The sequence below is a fragment of the Phyllosticta citriasiana genome (assembly GCF_038021145.1).
Source record: "Phyllosticta citriasiana strain CBS 120426 chromosome Unknown IWZ02scaffold_7, whole genome shotgun sequence".
In the NCBI taxonomy this organism is placed as follows: domain Eukaryota; kingdom Fungi; phylum Ascomycota; class Dothideomycetes; order Botryosphaeriales; family Phyllostictaceae; genus Phyllosticta; species Phyllosticta citriasiana.
In genome coordinates this window covers 1,554,923-1,571,042 of record NW_027117284.1, presented here as the reverse complement: position 1 = coordinate 1,571,042, position 16,120 = coordinate 1,554,923, and the positions used below count along the sequence as shown (strand labels likewise).

The following is a 16,120-nucleotide window of genomic DNA, read 5'->3' as shown; positions in this document are numbered from 1 at the left end:
TACCTATTACCTTTAAGTACGCTAATAGAAGGATAAATCTAACCCTTCTAGACGCTCTCTATATCCCCGATTTATCTATAAATCTTATCTCTATATCTAGGCTATATACACATAGTATATATCTAGATATAAAGAACTTAAGACTTATAGATAAGAGAGAGCAGATATATGCCGAAGTTTTACTTTAGAATAACCTATTTATACTACCTAAGGTAGAATCTACTATAAATCACTTATATATAGTAGATTTAAACCTATAGCATAATAGGTTAGGGCATATAAACTTAGAAGCTCTTAGGGCACTACTACCTATTAAGGGTAGTAAAATAGACTGTTCTATATGCCCTTTAGCTAAATCTAAGTATACTATATCTACTATACTAGTAGTAGTCTCTAAACCTTATAAGAAGATAGGTCTAGATGTCGTAGGACCTATTACTCCTAAGGGAATAGGGGGATACACCTACTATATAGCCTTTATAGACTATTATAGTAGGTTTACATGGGTATTCCCCCTATTTACTAAAGGAGAAGCCTATAATAAGATAGTTTACTATCTTAAACTTATAGAGCCGCATGGTAAAGTCCAGTCTTTAAGGCTAGATAATAGCCTAGAATATAGGGGAACTTAGCTAGATTTACTAGCTAAAAATAAAGGAATAACTCTAGAAAAGAGTTCTCCTTATAGCCTAGAGCAAAACGGGCTTATAGAGAGGACACATGGGTTAATAGATACTATTACCCGTTACCTTCTCTTAAATTCTAAGGTCCCCCTTACCTTCTAGCTAGAGGCTATTAAAACCGCCACTTATATTCTAAACCGGACCCCTAAGAAGTCCCTAGAGGGTATTTCACCTCTAGCCCGGCTAAATATAGCTAAGGGCAGGTCTCCTACTATAAATCTCTCTTATATAAAGACTTTTAGAAGTAAAGTCTTTATAAACATCCCTAGAGAAAAGCGTACTATATCCTCTAAGTATTCTCCACGCTCTAGGCCTGGTATATTATTAGGCTTTAAGGGGGAGCATATTTATAGATGCTAGGATATAGAAAAACAAGCTATTATACGTACTAGGGATGTTACCTTTAAAGAGGATGAATTTCCTTCTCCCTATACTAAAAGTATAGAAGATAAGGAAGATATAGACTATACTAAGCCTATATTTCCTTCTTCTATAACTAGCCCTCCTAATAGACTAAGATCTAGGTCTATAACTACTATAGATACTAGTAGGGAGGAGCCTAGGAGAAGTGAGCGCCTTAGAGAAAAATCTTCTAAGGAATCGACTACTATAGAGGCTACTATTAATAGCCCTATAGAAGAAGTACCTCATCCTCTTAGAGAGACCTTTAAAGAGGTTAGAATCCCTAGTAGTAGCAGCTATATTACTATAGAAGGCCTAAGTAATATAGAGGAAAATATCTCTTATTACTTACTCTATAGTAATAGGGAACCTACTACTACTAAAGAAGATGCCTGTAGACGCCTTAACTAAGGTACTTACTAAGGCTCTCTTTACTAAATTCCTCTCTATTACCCTACGTAATAAGTTAGGGGGAGTGTTAGAGGCCTAAGAATAAGTCTAGACTATTCTAGACTCTTCTAGACCTCTTCTATTACTAAGAACTTATTCCTACGGGTTCTTTTAGATTCTAGCCCTTATTCTAGATTGTCTTATTACTAAGGCCTAGAATCTTCTAGTCTAGATTGATTAGAAATCGTCTTCTATTAATAGAAGAACCTATTACTAATTACCTAGAGATAGAACTCTCTAGAATCTATAGGTTCTTCTATATAAACACCCTTAGGTAGCCTGCTAGTTAGTCCTTTAAGGAAGTTCTCTTATAGTAAAGAATCTACTACATTCTCTACTATAAACCATCTACCATACGGTATATAATAAAGATATTACTTATCTTTATAGAATACCAGCCCTTATTCTAGATTATCTCATTACTAAGGCCTAGAATCTTCTAGTCTAGATTGATTAGAAATCGTCTTCTATTAATAGAAGAACCTATTACTAATTACCTAGAGATAGAACTCTCTAGAATCTATAGGTTCTTCTATATAAACACCCTTAGGTAGCCTACTAGTTAGTCCTTTAAGGAAGTTCTCTTATAGTAAAGAATCTACTACATTCTCTACTATAAACTATCTACCATACGGTATATAATAAAGATATTACTTATCTTTATAGAATACCGCTAACATATACCCTAGATAATAGATACGGCCTAATATGCTTCCTAATAAACCGACTTAGTAGAACTAATAGATGAACTAACTTAGCCCGCCTAAGTAGCGAACTATCTAACTACCTAGGTATAAGCCGTAACGACTAACTCGTTATATAAGGGTCGTACGAAATAGTCGCTACTCTAGATAAATCCTTTAACTACGTATACTACTTTAGATATATATATAGAGTAGTAGACTATAGTATAAGGCTAGATAGTAGTTAGCTTATAGATAAAGGTAATCCTATTATCGTCCGACTAAGGCATATAAAAGGTAGTATAGCCTAGGGTAGATTAAGGAGTATTCTTAGAATTACGTATAATTAAGCGCTTCTTAGTAGATCTACTTCGGCTATACCCCCTACTTATAAGTTATTTTACTACTACGTAATATAAGCCCCTATACTATAGAAAAGCACGACTATAAATACTATATAAAGAGAGGCATAAAATGTACCTATATAGCGTTAAAGTATAGTAACTATAACGGTACTTATTACTCCTAGGACCTAAACTATCCTAATTATCTAATAAAGCTATCCCCCTAGTAGAAATATTAGGTAACCTTAAAGTTATACTATTAGGGATAGTACTAGAACGCTATAGTAGAGCGTATATATAATCTACCTTACCTACTACCCTATACTATATTTACTTTTCTATATACGCCTTCTTCCTATCCCCCTTCCTTTTATAACTATTACTTTATACTACCTATCTACTTAGATAATAGTAGAAAGGCTAGTTCTTAGCCCCCCCTTACCTAAAAAGAGCCTAGATAAACTATCTATCTATAATAACCCTATACTAACATTATACTAAGAATTATACTTTATTATATAAGATTCTTTAGCTAGGCATTCCTACTTACCTTATAAACGTACGTAGTATCCCCTATAGATAGCTCCGTCTTAGATAGCCTATAGCTCTAGTAAGACGTAAAATAATTAATTAATTAATTATTTATTTATCTAAGAATTATACTTTATCGTACGAGATTCTTTAGCTAGGTATTTCTACTTACCTTATAAACGTATATAGTACCTATCTACTTAGACGACGGTAGGAAGGCTAGTTCTTAGCCCCCTCTTACCTAAAAAGAGCCTAGATAAACTATCTATCTATAATAACCCTATACTAACATTATACTAAGAATTATACTTCGTCGTACGAAATTCTTTAGCCGGGTATCCCTACTTACCTTATAAACGTACGTGGTATCCCCTATAGATAGCTCTATCTTAGATAGCCTATAGCTCTAGTTAATATACTCTTCTTTAGTTTAGCTACTACTTCTTAGAAAAAGCCTATGCGTTAATAAGTTATTACTATACATAAAATTTTTAAAAAATTAAAAATTACTACACCCGCTATAACTCTATAGCGCGGGCTCGTACGTATATAACTAAAGTTAGAAAGTAAAAACCTACCCTCTAAAGTATCGTACTATAAGTATACTCGTACCTACCTCCTAAGGGAAGGCCCTACCTAACCTAGTTTCCCTTCTACTAGACGGCCGTAACTATAAAATCTAGGACTCCCCTATACCGCCCGGCCTACTACCTACTTAACTAGCTAATAAACCTAAGGAAATAGACTAGGATACCCCTATACCGTCCGGCCTACCGCCTACTTAACTAGCTAATAAACCTAAGGAAATAGACTAGGACTTCCCTATAAGCCCTATCCCCCTATTATCCCTACTACTTATCGTACTAGGCCTAATTAAGAAATAGTATACTAAGCCGAAGAGAACTATCCTAGTAGATGCTTCTAAACCTAACCCTACCTACTAAGAAAAAAGGACTAGGGTTAGATTTCGTTTAAACTTTAATACTACCTAGGAGGTAATTAATATAGCCCTCTCTTACATCCTATACGTAACGAACCTTACGTATAATATAAGTAAAAAGTAAAGACTCTATAACCTTAGTAACGTCCTACGGGATTATACTAAGATAGGTCGCGTAGGTAATGCGTTATTAGTTCTCGCTATATAAGTTTACTTCCTTAAAAATACTACTTATACGCTAGGAGTAAAGGTTTACTAGCTATAAAAGCTAGTTATCCTTCCTATAACCCTAGCTAACCCATTATACGTAACCTAAGCCTAGAAAGTAACTACTACTAGAAAACTATATATAATAACTCCTTACCTAAAGATAACTATAAAGCTAGCTACTACTCCCCTAAAGACCCTACGGGACATGTAGGTTATTATCTAGTAGTAAAGTCCCTTCCTAGACTTTAACCCTCTCTCCGTACGAAATAACATTAATAACGCCTTTAAGAACGTAGGCATATCTAGCCCTATTATGTCGATAGTAATATATATAGAGAAGGATAACATCCTACTTACCGGCTTACCCTAGTACGACTCTAAATTCCTTACCTCCTATAAGGACCTCTTTACTTACCTATTCCTAGACGCTATAGTCTAGGAGAACTAAACCTAGTATAAGGTTATTACCTATAGCATCCCTCTTAAAGACCTATACTTACTTAATATTAGATAATTTATTATAGAAGAGGTCCGTACCTTTAATCCTAGTCTTTCTATTATTAGAACTCTATACTAGCTTACTTCGGCCGAAAGGAGGGCTACCTAAAAAGTAGGGTTAGTTATTATGGCCTTCTATATAGTAAAAGAGGTAGAGATAGCCATCTTAAAGCTATTCTATCTTATAGGAGTAAGTATAAGGGTTATAAAACTCCTTAGAATCACTCTAGATATGTAGTATACGAAGTGTTAAGAATTTAGCTATAGCTCCTCTAGGTGTCGTAATAGGACTAAATACTTACTATATACTAGCCTCTATACTATAGAAAAGCACGACTATAACTACTATATAAAGAGAGGTACGAAATATGCCTATATAGTGTTAAAGTATAGTAACTATAACGGTACTTATTACTCCTAGGACCTAAACTATCCCTATTATCTAATAAAGCTATCCCCCTAGCATAAATATTAGGTTACCTTAAAATTATGCTATTAGGGATAGTACTAGAACGCTATAGTAGAGTATATATATAATCTACCTTACCTACTACCCTATACTATATTTACTTTTCTACGTACGCCTTCTTCCCGCCCCTCTTCCTTTTATTACTCTTACTTCATGCTACCTATCTACTTAGATAACGGTAGGAAGGCTAGTTCTTAGCCCCTCCTTACCTAAAAAGAGCCTAGATAAACTATCTATCTATAATAACCCTATACTAATACTATACTAAGAATTATACTTCGTTATATAAGACTCTTTAGCCGGGCATTCCTACTTACCTTATAAACGTATGTAGTATCCCCTATAGATAGCTCCGTCTTAGATAGCCTATAGCTCTAGTAAGACGTAAAATAATTAATTAATTAATTAATTAATTAAATAAACTAGATAGTCTAGGCACCCCTTACGCGGTTTCTTAGCTATTTACGTATAGGGTAGCCCCGTCCTAAATAGCTAATCGGCTCTACTAGGACGTAAAATTAAATTAATTAATAATAACTTTTTTCGGTCTAGCTACTAATTCTTAGAAAATAGCCGTGCTTAAAAAAAGTCGTTACTATACCTATAAAACCTTCACCTTACTAAAACCTTATACCTATCTTTTCTTAATAGCGCTTTAGCGTACGAGTAACTAGATAGGGTAGAATAAGATATACCCTCTCCTATAGGAGGGTAACTAGGATGTAGTAATAGGAAACACTATAGAAGAGGGTGAAATTCCCTAGTAAAGCCTATAACTAGACCTTATTAATAATAAGAAAAAATGTACGGATAATCCTCGGGTAAATATCTACCTACTACTCCTACTAGCTTCTAGGTATAGTGCCTTAGGCACATCTACAGCCTTAGGCATAACTATTTTAGGCTAATAGGGAAACTCTACTTCCTATATGCCTTCTAGCCTACTAGCTATCTCGTACGAGGAGTTTCTTACTCTAACTATAGGTAGTAAACGCCTAGTACCCTCCCCTAACTTACTAAATAAGAGAATATTTACTTAGCCCTTCGTAGTAAACTTTTATATAATAAGCGAAGCTCTTAATATAGCTCTCTTATATATAGTTAACGCTACCTATCTTACGCTAGATATAGAGATAAAGAGAAAGCTCCTTAATCTTACTACGGTATTTAGAGACTATATAGAAAAGGGAAGGGTTAACTTTACTAAGTTAATTCTTACTATATAGATTTATTCCCTAGAATTAGTATCTTATATACTAGCCTAGAAGGCCTAGTAGACTTAGGCTCCTACTCCTAAACTAAGAATAGTACCTACTATATCCCCTCCTAGCCCCTAGGCTGCCGGATCCCCTTATATATTTACCTATATAGTAGTCTAGGGAGCCTCCTAGAGTAGCGCACTATAAGAATAGACGGTTATTAAGAAGAAAACCTAAACCTCCCGCCTTTAGCCGACTCTTTAGGAAAGATAAGTCATCGTAAGAGGCTAAATCCCTAAGATTACTAGCCTTACCGTACGAAATAGCATTAACTAGTAGCTATAGGTAACCGGCCTTACTGCCCCCGTTATCGCCTTAGTAAAGGAATCCTTTAAGGGTAACCTAATCCTTATATACGCACCTAGCTTTACTACTAACTTTCTTCTTTATAAGAAAGAGGTACTACTTTATACATTCCTAGGAGCTTCCTTTTAAGCTAATATCCCCTAGTTTAAAGTTATTACCTACGGTATTCTAATAGTAGACCTAGATAAAGTTAATATTACTAAATTTATTACTAATAAGGTAGTAACCTTTAACCCTAGACTAAAGGTAATTAGGGAGCCCTACTAGCTTACCCCTAAGGAATACCGTATAACCTAAAAAGCGGGTTTAGTAGTTCTTACTTTCGCTATAGAGGTAGAGGCTAAAAGGGCTATCGTAAAGAGGCTAAACATCGTAGGAATTAGTATTAAAGTAGAAAAGATGCATAATACGCCTACCTCTACATAGTATAAGAAATGCTAAACTTTTAGATATAACTCTATACGGTGTATAAAAGCTTCTAGGTATAAATACTACGCGGAGGCCTACCTCTCTACCGCCTATAAATGCCCCTATTATACGATAAAGGGTAAGGCTTATCTCTATATAGCCCTCTAGTACGTTAATTACTATAGGAACTACTAGGCTATAGATAAATAATGCCCTATTACTACCTTAAAGCGTAAAGCATAATAGAGGACATTAAAATCCTATAAGTTAACCTTAATAAAAGCCTCCTACCTATAGAGACGGCCCTTTAACTTATAGTAGAGATAGGGGTCTACCTAATCCTCGTATAAGAACCGTAGATAGTAACGTAAGACGGAAGTCTATAATTAGTTAACTACCTATCTTTCTACTAGATCCTCCCCTTATACGGGTAGAAACGCCCCTATACGCTAGTATACTAGTTAAGATTTATATAGGGAGTCTAGATTAACTTTCATCTAGATATCCTCCCTAGTAAGGACACCCTCGTACTAGAGATAGAAGGACTAACTACATAAACTCGCCTTATTAACGTGTATAATGAAGCTAGGTAAACCTAAGCTAATAAAAACCTTCCTTATATAATAGAGAGGGTCCTAAAATATAATAAGGTAGAAACCCCCTCCCTCTTTATAGGGGATTTTAACGAACATTATCTATTCTAGGACCCCCTAGCCGTATAATTACTAGAGGCTAAGAAGCTAATAGACTAGATTAAAGATAATAACCTTAAGATTATGAATACCCTAGGGGAAGGCATATACTTCCGCTATAGTATAGCTAATAAGACTATTATAGATCTTATAGTAGCCTTCTTATCTATAGCTAACCTCGTACGAGACTAGTAAATAGTTAAGGTAGGCTTAGACTATAAGGGAATACTATTTACTCTTACTATTTAGTCCTAGCCTAGAGGCCCCGAATAAGCTTAGTATAACATAAAGAAAGCTAAATAGCTAGAATTTTAGGAACTATATTAAATAAGACTTACTATAGCCGTATAGGCTATATAACCTAAGATTATAAATCTTCTAGCCTAAGCCCCTAATGAGGTCCTTACCTAGAAGATTAATATCCTAATACTTAACTAACTAGGGGAGGCACTTTAAATAGCTATTAGCGACTCTATAGCTATATATATCCCTACCTACGCTCCTAAATCTAGGGTAAAGCCCTAGTAGATAAGAGACCTATCTAACCTTCGTACGAACATAGTAAGGGCTAGACGTACGAAGAACGAAGAAGAGTATAAGGTAGCTCGGAATAAATATACTATAGCTCTAAAATTAGTAAAGTCTAACTACTAGGAATCCTTCCTTATAGAAGAAACACCCCGTATAATTTTCTAAGCTATGGCTTATACCTACCTATCTACCTCTAGTCTTATCCTATAAATTTAAGATATAAGAGGGACCTTATACTCTTCTTTCCCTAGTAAATGCTAAGCTCTCTAGGAGAAATTATTCCCCTTACCCCCTTAGGCTTAGTCGTACGACTAGGTATCCTATTAGCCGGACCTAGACTAGAAATAGCTATTACTTACTAAAGAAGAGCTAGCTAATATATACTCCTTCTAGATAAAGGGCAAGTCCCCTAGCCCGGATATAATTACGTAAGAAATTATTATTAAAGTATATAAGGCTGCCCTAGAGTAACTCCTTTACATCTATTATATACTATTTAACTAGGGCTACTAACTACTTCTCTAGAGAGAGGCACGCGGAGTAATCCTATAAAAGCTAAGTAAACTAGACTACTCCTAACCTAAGGCGTATAGGGTTATCTCTCTTCTTAACTACCTAGGGAAGGTACTAGAGAGACTTTTCGTAAAATAGCTTAGAGTACTTACTAAAATAACTAACCTACTCTACTCCTCCTAAATTAGGGGTAGGCTAAAGAAGTCCGTAATAGATATAGCTCTCCTCCTAACTTATTAGGTCTAGGGAGCTAGATAGTAGAATAAGAAAGTATCTACCCTCTTTCTTAATATATAAAGGGCATTTAACTATATAGCCTATAACTAACTCCTTATAGTTATAGCTAGACTTTAGCTTCCAGCACGCCTTCTATACTAGGTTAAATCCTTCCTATAGGATTATATAACCTAGCTATTATTTAATAGCTAGATAGAAAACCTCACCCTAGTCTAAATAGGAATCCCCTAGGGAAGTCTAGTCTTACCTATCCTATTTCTTATATATATATGAGAGATCTTTTAAATAGGGGCCGTTAGCCCTCTCTTATATATAGATAACATCTCCCTTACTACTATCTCCTCCTTATAGAAACGTAACGTAACCCTCCTATAAAGAGCTACGTCGTACGTTTTTTAGAAAGGGAAAGAATATATAGTAGACTTTAACCTTAATAAGATAGAGCTTATCTACTTCTCTACTAGGAAAATAGACCTAGTCCCGGTCTACCTACTAAATAGGGAAAAGATATAGCTAAAACCCCTCGTACGATAGCTAGGTATTCTATTTAATAAAGGTCTTACCTTTAAATAACACCTAGCTACCCGTATTACGTAAGCTAAGGGGGCCTTCTCTAGGCTTACCTAGCTAGTAAATACGGAATAAGGCCTTTCTCCCTAAGCCGTATAATAAATCTACCTAGTATGCGTGCTTAGTATAGTAGACTATGATAGCTAAATCTACTAGAAGAACTAGGCTAGCTTTATAAGGAGCTACTAATCCCTATAGGGAGTAGCACTTTAAAGGATTCTTAGAGCCTTCTAGATAACCCCTACCTAGCTAATAGAGCTAGAAGCGGCTCTTCTCCCCCTAGCCCTACGCCTTAATAAGGAAATTAGGTCTTATACCCTCTAGGTAAGGAAACTTATACTAGTACACCCTATCCGTAAAGCCCTTAAGTAAATCCCCGCTCTAATAGAAGGAGACCCTATATAAAAGCGGCTAACTTAGCTTAAGAGAGTAAAAGCTAGCATTATATATCTTAAGAGTAATAGCTAGAAGAGAATCACGTACTTCTACTTTCCCCTATAGAAGAGATCTCTCCCGTATAAGGTATATATTAGTACTAATTCTAAAGAGGAGGAGGCTATAGCCTATTAGTAGATAGTAAATAAAGCCCCCTTCTTAGATGTTTATATCTATATAGATGCTTCATGTATCCCTAGTAGAAAAGGAATTAGTACGGCTTTTTACGCATAGAACCCATCTAGAGATGTACTATATACTAGTAAGGGAGCTAACCTTAGCCTACTACTAATAGTATATAATAGGGAACTAGATGCTATTCCTACTATACCTAAGTAGGCTATCTTATACGGCCTAAAGAATAACTATATTAAGGTCTTCGTAGATAACTAAGCCGCCCTCTAGAGGCTTAAGGTCCCCTCTAACGACGCTAGCTAGGAATGCTAAATATAAATAGTTTAAGCTATAAATACCCTCGTACGAATAGGATATAGGGTTTCCCTATACTAGGTACTAGGGCATACTAGTATCTATAGGAACGAATAAGCTAATCGTATTATAAAGGAGGCCGTATTAGATACCTTACCCTCTAGGGATAGGACTAGCTTTACTTACGTCTAGTAATAGCTATGAGTATAGATACGTATAGAATAGGTAACATATATTACTAAAATAGCTAAGAAAGCTATCGTACGAAACCCTAATACCTACTACGCTAACCTATAGTAGAAGCCTAGAGGATGCATTAAAATCCCCTATATAGAACGGTAATGCGCCTTAGCCTTCTACTAACTAACTTTTAGGTACGGCTACTTTAAAGCCTACCTATACTACTTTAGAAAGACGGATATACTATACTACCCCTACTATAGCACCGTAACATAAAACCTAAAATACCTACTTCTTAGTTACCTAAGATATAGTAGTATATAAGAGAAGCTACTAGCTAGCCTCTTAATATAGCTAGCTAAGCTAGTATATAGGAGTAATCTCTTAATAGAGCTCCTCCTAAATACTTATCTAGGAATCTCCTACATAATAGAGTTCCTCTAGTTAATAAAGGTATCTACCTATAAGTAGTACCTTAGTCTTATACCTAAGAAGGCCTAAAACCCTTACTAACCCCCTACCTAAGGAGGCTATAAACCCTTACCTTAGTATACTTCCCTATATTTCCCTTCTATATAATCTATTTCTCTATTCTTATACGTAGCTACCTATAGTTATATAAGTAAAATCTATATATAATAGCTAACTATTCCCTAAAAACCTACCTATATACCCTATAGTAAATTATTATATAATAATAAACTAGATAGTCTAGGTACCCCTTACGTAGTCTCTTAGCTATTTATATATAGGGTAGCCCCGTCCTAAATAGCTAATTAGCTCTACTAGGACGTAAAATTAAATTAATTAATTAATTAATTAATAGTCTAGGTACCCCTTACGCGGTTTCTTAGCTATTTATATATAGGGTAGCCCCGTCCTAAATAGCTATTTAGCTCTACTAGGACGTAAAATTAAATTAATTAATTAATAAATTTATTAATTAATTAATTAATTAAAATAAATAAATAATTAATTAATCATTATTTATAAAGCTAAATACCTAATACGCATTTAATAAAAGCGCAGGAATCTTACAAGTTCTACTGTCTGCCTGGCTAGCTCAATCGGTAGAGCGTAAGACTCTTAGTACACCTCAGTACCTGGCATCTTAAGGCTGCGGGTTCGAGCCCCGCGTTGGGCTCATCTCCCAATTACTTTTTTGCTGTTTTGTCGGTTGTTGGTTGGTGGTGAAGTGATGGGATGGCGGCTGCGGATGTTGGAATTTTTTCAAATATATATATTTTTTTTGTTTTGGCTGCGCGCTGTGCGATCGCCGCACGTGGAGCGGGCCGTGCGGGCGTCGATCTAAGCCGTGCCTTCCTCTTTCGCGCTCACCAAGAATGATCTTGGGCGGCCGACTGTGGACAGTCATCCGAAAGACAAAGATCCATCCTCCCAGCGCGCGCAGACATGCCTCGAGACCAACAACAACACCTCCTGCCCTCTGGCCGGGCAGCCTGCGATCCCGAATCAAGACATCTTTGCAAGGACGCAAGGGGCCAGTTGGTTGGAGAAGAAGGACCAACTACATGGCGGACGACCTCGATTTTCCCGGATAGCATCTGCTTTGAAGGGTGGCCACACAAGTAGCTACAAGCCTCTCCCTCGAGGCATCACAAGTACGGCACACGGATAGGATAGGATAGGATAGGATAGGATAGAACAGAATACGCAGTGAATGCCATGAGAGCGCAGCAAATCAGCCTCTTTCCACCCTCGCTATCATGTCTCCACCAGCCTAACATGCCAGAGGAAGCCAAGAGTTTGGTGAAGGGCATGTTTGAATGGATGAATGATCGTATGAATGAGCCCAGGAAGCTTGATCGTTCGCACACCGTGCAGTCAGTGTTCAAGCACGAAGCGTACATACGGACAGTACCTGGTACATGATACATCATCCACACATATACACTAACTACCTACCAGCCTTCGCTCTTTCCCTCCTTCATCCCTTCATTCTTTCTTTCTTCCATCATTATCTATCCGTTATCCAACAATCCAACTTGACTCAACTCAACTCGACTCAACTCATTTCGGGGTATTAGGATACATAAGGTACCTAGCTTAGCACTCTACACACCACATAAGCAGGCCTGAGGCATAGGCCCATAATAGGCCCATAGGTCGGCTGTCTGTAGGTCGGTAGGTCTGTATGTAGGTATGTAGGTATGTATGTACAAGCCGGAGTACAAACACTGATCCAATCCAAACATCCAAACGTACACACGTACAGACGTACGACGTCACAAGAACCTCTGTCTGCGTACATGCGCATCTGCAGCCCCCGCTCCCGCTGCTACACGTCCGCCCCAGTTGTGGCCTTCGCCGAAACCTGCGCCTACCTACCTACCTACCTCTACCTCTGTACAGAGCGCGCGTCGCAGGCCAATGTAATCAACGTGAAAGATGTGTAGACAGGCCTCTAGGTGTGTAGAGCGGGAGGTAGGCAGGCTCGGGTAGGTAGGTAGGTAGGTAGGGTCGTTCGCAGGTAGGTAGTCACACAAGGACCAAGACCGGCTGACTGATGACGGACAATTAAAGCGTGCGCGGGCGAAGGAGTATCGTTCGGTCGTCGATGGCAGGGGGGAGGAGCAGTATGAGATACTAGGAGCGAGGAGCGACGAGGGCGGGGAGAGGCAGAGGTAGACAGCGGAGGGAGGGAGGCCAGAGGCAAGACAGACGCGCTCGCCACACCATTAAAGCTGGACCTGGAGCATTTCGCGCGCCGGATCACGACAGCCGCAATTATGTCGTGCCAGACCACTCGCTCGCCAAACGCAAAAATCATTCGCAACAGCTTCACCTGAAGCCCCACACGGGAAAGTTGCCGCCACCAACCGGCGACAGTTTGAGATGCTGATACGGGCTGCTCTGGGGGTCGTAATACAGGCCCTCGACGGCGCCATCGCTGCGGCGCAGGCAGACGTAGTAGAAGCCCGAGATGGTGAGGCCGCAGCCATCCTCTGCCATTTCCTCGTCGACCGAGGAGCGCAGCGCCGACGACGACGACGAGTAGGCAGGGGTTGGATTTGACTGTTGCTGTTGTTGCTGGCGACGCGCAGCTCCCGTCGATCTGACGAAGCAGCGCTCCTTCCACCGCATCAGGATCCACTCGTTGGCGAGCTTGGATACGTATTCGTGGCTGACGAGGCTGTGGATCAGGTCGTTGTCACGCAAGTGGGCAAACGGCGGCAGTTTGCGCCAGTATGTGGCGTCCGTTGCCGGACTGCTCTTGAAGCTCTCCGTCAATAGCGTATGGGTTTGGAAGTCGAGAATCTCGCCTTCGAGGTATGTTGTGATGCTCGATGTGCGAGTCCCGGGGCGAGGAGGGACGGTGGTGTCGAGATTGCTGCCCGGGTATTGCGGCGGATGTGAGGGGACGTTGTAGGCTTCCATGGTGGCAGAGAGTGTCATTTTCGCCCAGTCAACGGCGTGAATCGTTACCTTGACTGGCCATCGGTCTTGCTGATGCTGAGTGTGCGGAGGTCTGGCGTCGTCGGTCCTGTGTGATCCAAGGGCTTCGGCGCCATATAATGTCGCCCTTATGGACGCTTCGGTGTTTTGGAGGCGATAGAGGGTTGCGGCGGTGGTCGTCGGTATTTGGGAGGAAGTAGAGGAGCTGGAAGTAACCGTCGTGGCATGTTGTGACCCGGAAAAGACTGCACCAGGAGCAAGCCAAGACGTTTCCGCTGGCCGGGGTATCGAGCCTACATCCAATATGAAATCCTCGTGGTTCCCGCCAAAAAACTCCTTGGTAACGAAACCAGCATCTACTGCGTGAAAGAGACTATCCTCGTAGCTTTCAGAGGCTCGTATCTTGGAGAGATACCGAATGGTTTGCTCCAACCAGGGAGACGAAGGTGGAGGATTGCTGCTGGGATTCTCGAGAAATGCCCGCCGATAGTCTCGCTCCCACGTTCTATCCCTCCCCGAGGACGGTCCTGGTGGTGTCCACGCCCGCGCAGACGGGTCGGCAGGACGCGGCTCTATCGAAGAATGCCAACCGTAGCGGCTTGTTTGAATGCGACCTAGGTCACCGGATTGAGCATTCCGAATGGCAGTGTCGCGGTCCGTGATGTAGCGTTGCATATTATCCCTCGATCTCGCAGAGAATCGCGGTGGTCTTCTCGATTGCGTCGACCTCAGTGACGACTCGGACGGCTGGGCGGTGGAGGAGCTCCATCTTGATTCCGATGTTCTCGGGCCCTCATTCCTCTGCTGCCGCTCCCAGTGTCTCCTGAGCTCACGCACGTTCCGAGCGCCCTCGTTTGATATCATCATGTCCCGCAGGTCATCTTGGTTGTCTGTTTCGGCCGGGGGGCTCCAGTCGTAGAGGTTGTTTTGATGGGGTACACGATCGCTATAAGGCATGGAAAAGTGCAGGCGGTTCAGGCGTTCGAGCCGTTCCATGACACGCGACAGGCGCATCTGGCGATCGCGCGTGTCCTGCTCGTGTTGTTGCAGCTCGACCGTCCGCGCCCTCAGACGATCGCGGGCCGCGCGCACTTCCTCAAAGAGCTCGTCCTCCGCGGCCGCGTTCTGCTGGCGCCACTCGTCCTGCGGGTCCATGGGCCGGCGCAGGAAGCTGACGTTGTCTGCATCGGCGTCGTTTTCGGCCTGAGTTGTCAGCGTCGCGGCCAGGTTGATGACCTGGGGCGACACGGGGGACTCGAGCTGGCGCAAGGCTGAAAGATACGAAGGTGGGGTGTTGGGGCGGGCAGTGGAGTCGTCCTGTTGCGGTGCCGTGTCAGGCGGAGGTGCTGGCGGCGCGGTAGGAGGCAGACGTACCGTCGGCTGCGGACTGGCGCGCGAGGTTGGCGGCGGCATCTCACGGCGGTGGAGGTGCACTGCTGGCAATGGAAAACGAGGGTGAGGCGAGCTGTACAGGATCAAAGTCGGAGGCCGTGGTCAGGGTCAGAGGCATCGCAAGGGGACAGGACGCATTGCGTGGCTGAGGCAACAAAGGGATCCCGGCGGATGGGTCGAGGCCAGGCGTGAGTCGCGGCTGCGCTGCGCTGTCGACGACAAAGGAAAGGGGCGCTTTGACGATGATGGCCTGGCGATGAGGTCGTGGAGTTGATGGACAAGTACGACTGGGCGCGGCTGCGGGCTGAAACGGCCAGCGGTGATGGTTTCGCGGGAGAGTTTTGGCGATGTCTGCGGTGACGTCTCACAACGATGCGGGGTCCAGGTCTGGCTTTCCAGTTCTCTCTCTCAGGTCGGGCAAGCGGGTGGATGAATATAAATGAAGATGCAATGAAGTGAGGCTTTCAACAGGCCGACTGACGTTATCGCCCGGTGCCGTTAGGTCACCACCACCGGCAGGCCGACCTTCGCCCAATGCGTC

The 16,120-nt window shown here is 41.0% G+C and overlaps 1 protein-coding gene and 1 non-coding gene across 2 annotated transcripts; one reads left to right on the top strand and one right to left on the bottom strand.

The window, feature by feature from the left end:
• The first annotated feature begins 11,822 nt into the window (after positions 1–11,822).
• On the top strand, positions 11,823–11,914 carry IWZ02DRAFT_t70. Its single transcript has one exon. It is a non-coding gene; the product is annotated as a tRNA-Lys (tRNA).
• Positions 11,915–13,310: 1,396 nt separating this feature from the next.
• On the bottom strand, positions 13,311–16,036 carry IWZ02DRAFT_281560 (vacuolar import and degradation protein-domain-containing protein). Its single transcript, XM_066763652.1, has one exon. It carries the CDS (start codon positions 15,598–15,600, stop codon positions 13,573–13,575), a length of 2,028 nt encoding a protein of 675 aa, XP_066622557.1. The 5' UTR covers positions 15,601–16,036; the 3' UTR covers positions 13,311–13,572.
• Between the last annotated feature and the right edge of the window lie 84 nt (positions 16,037–16,120).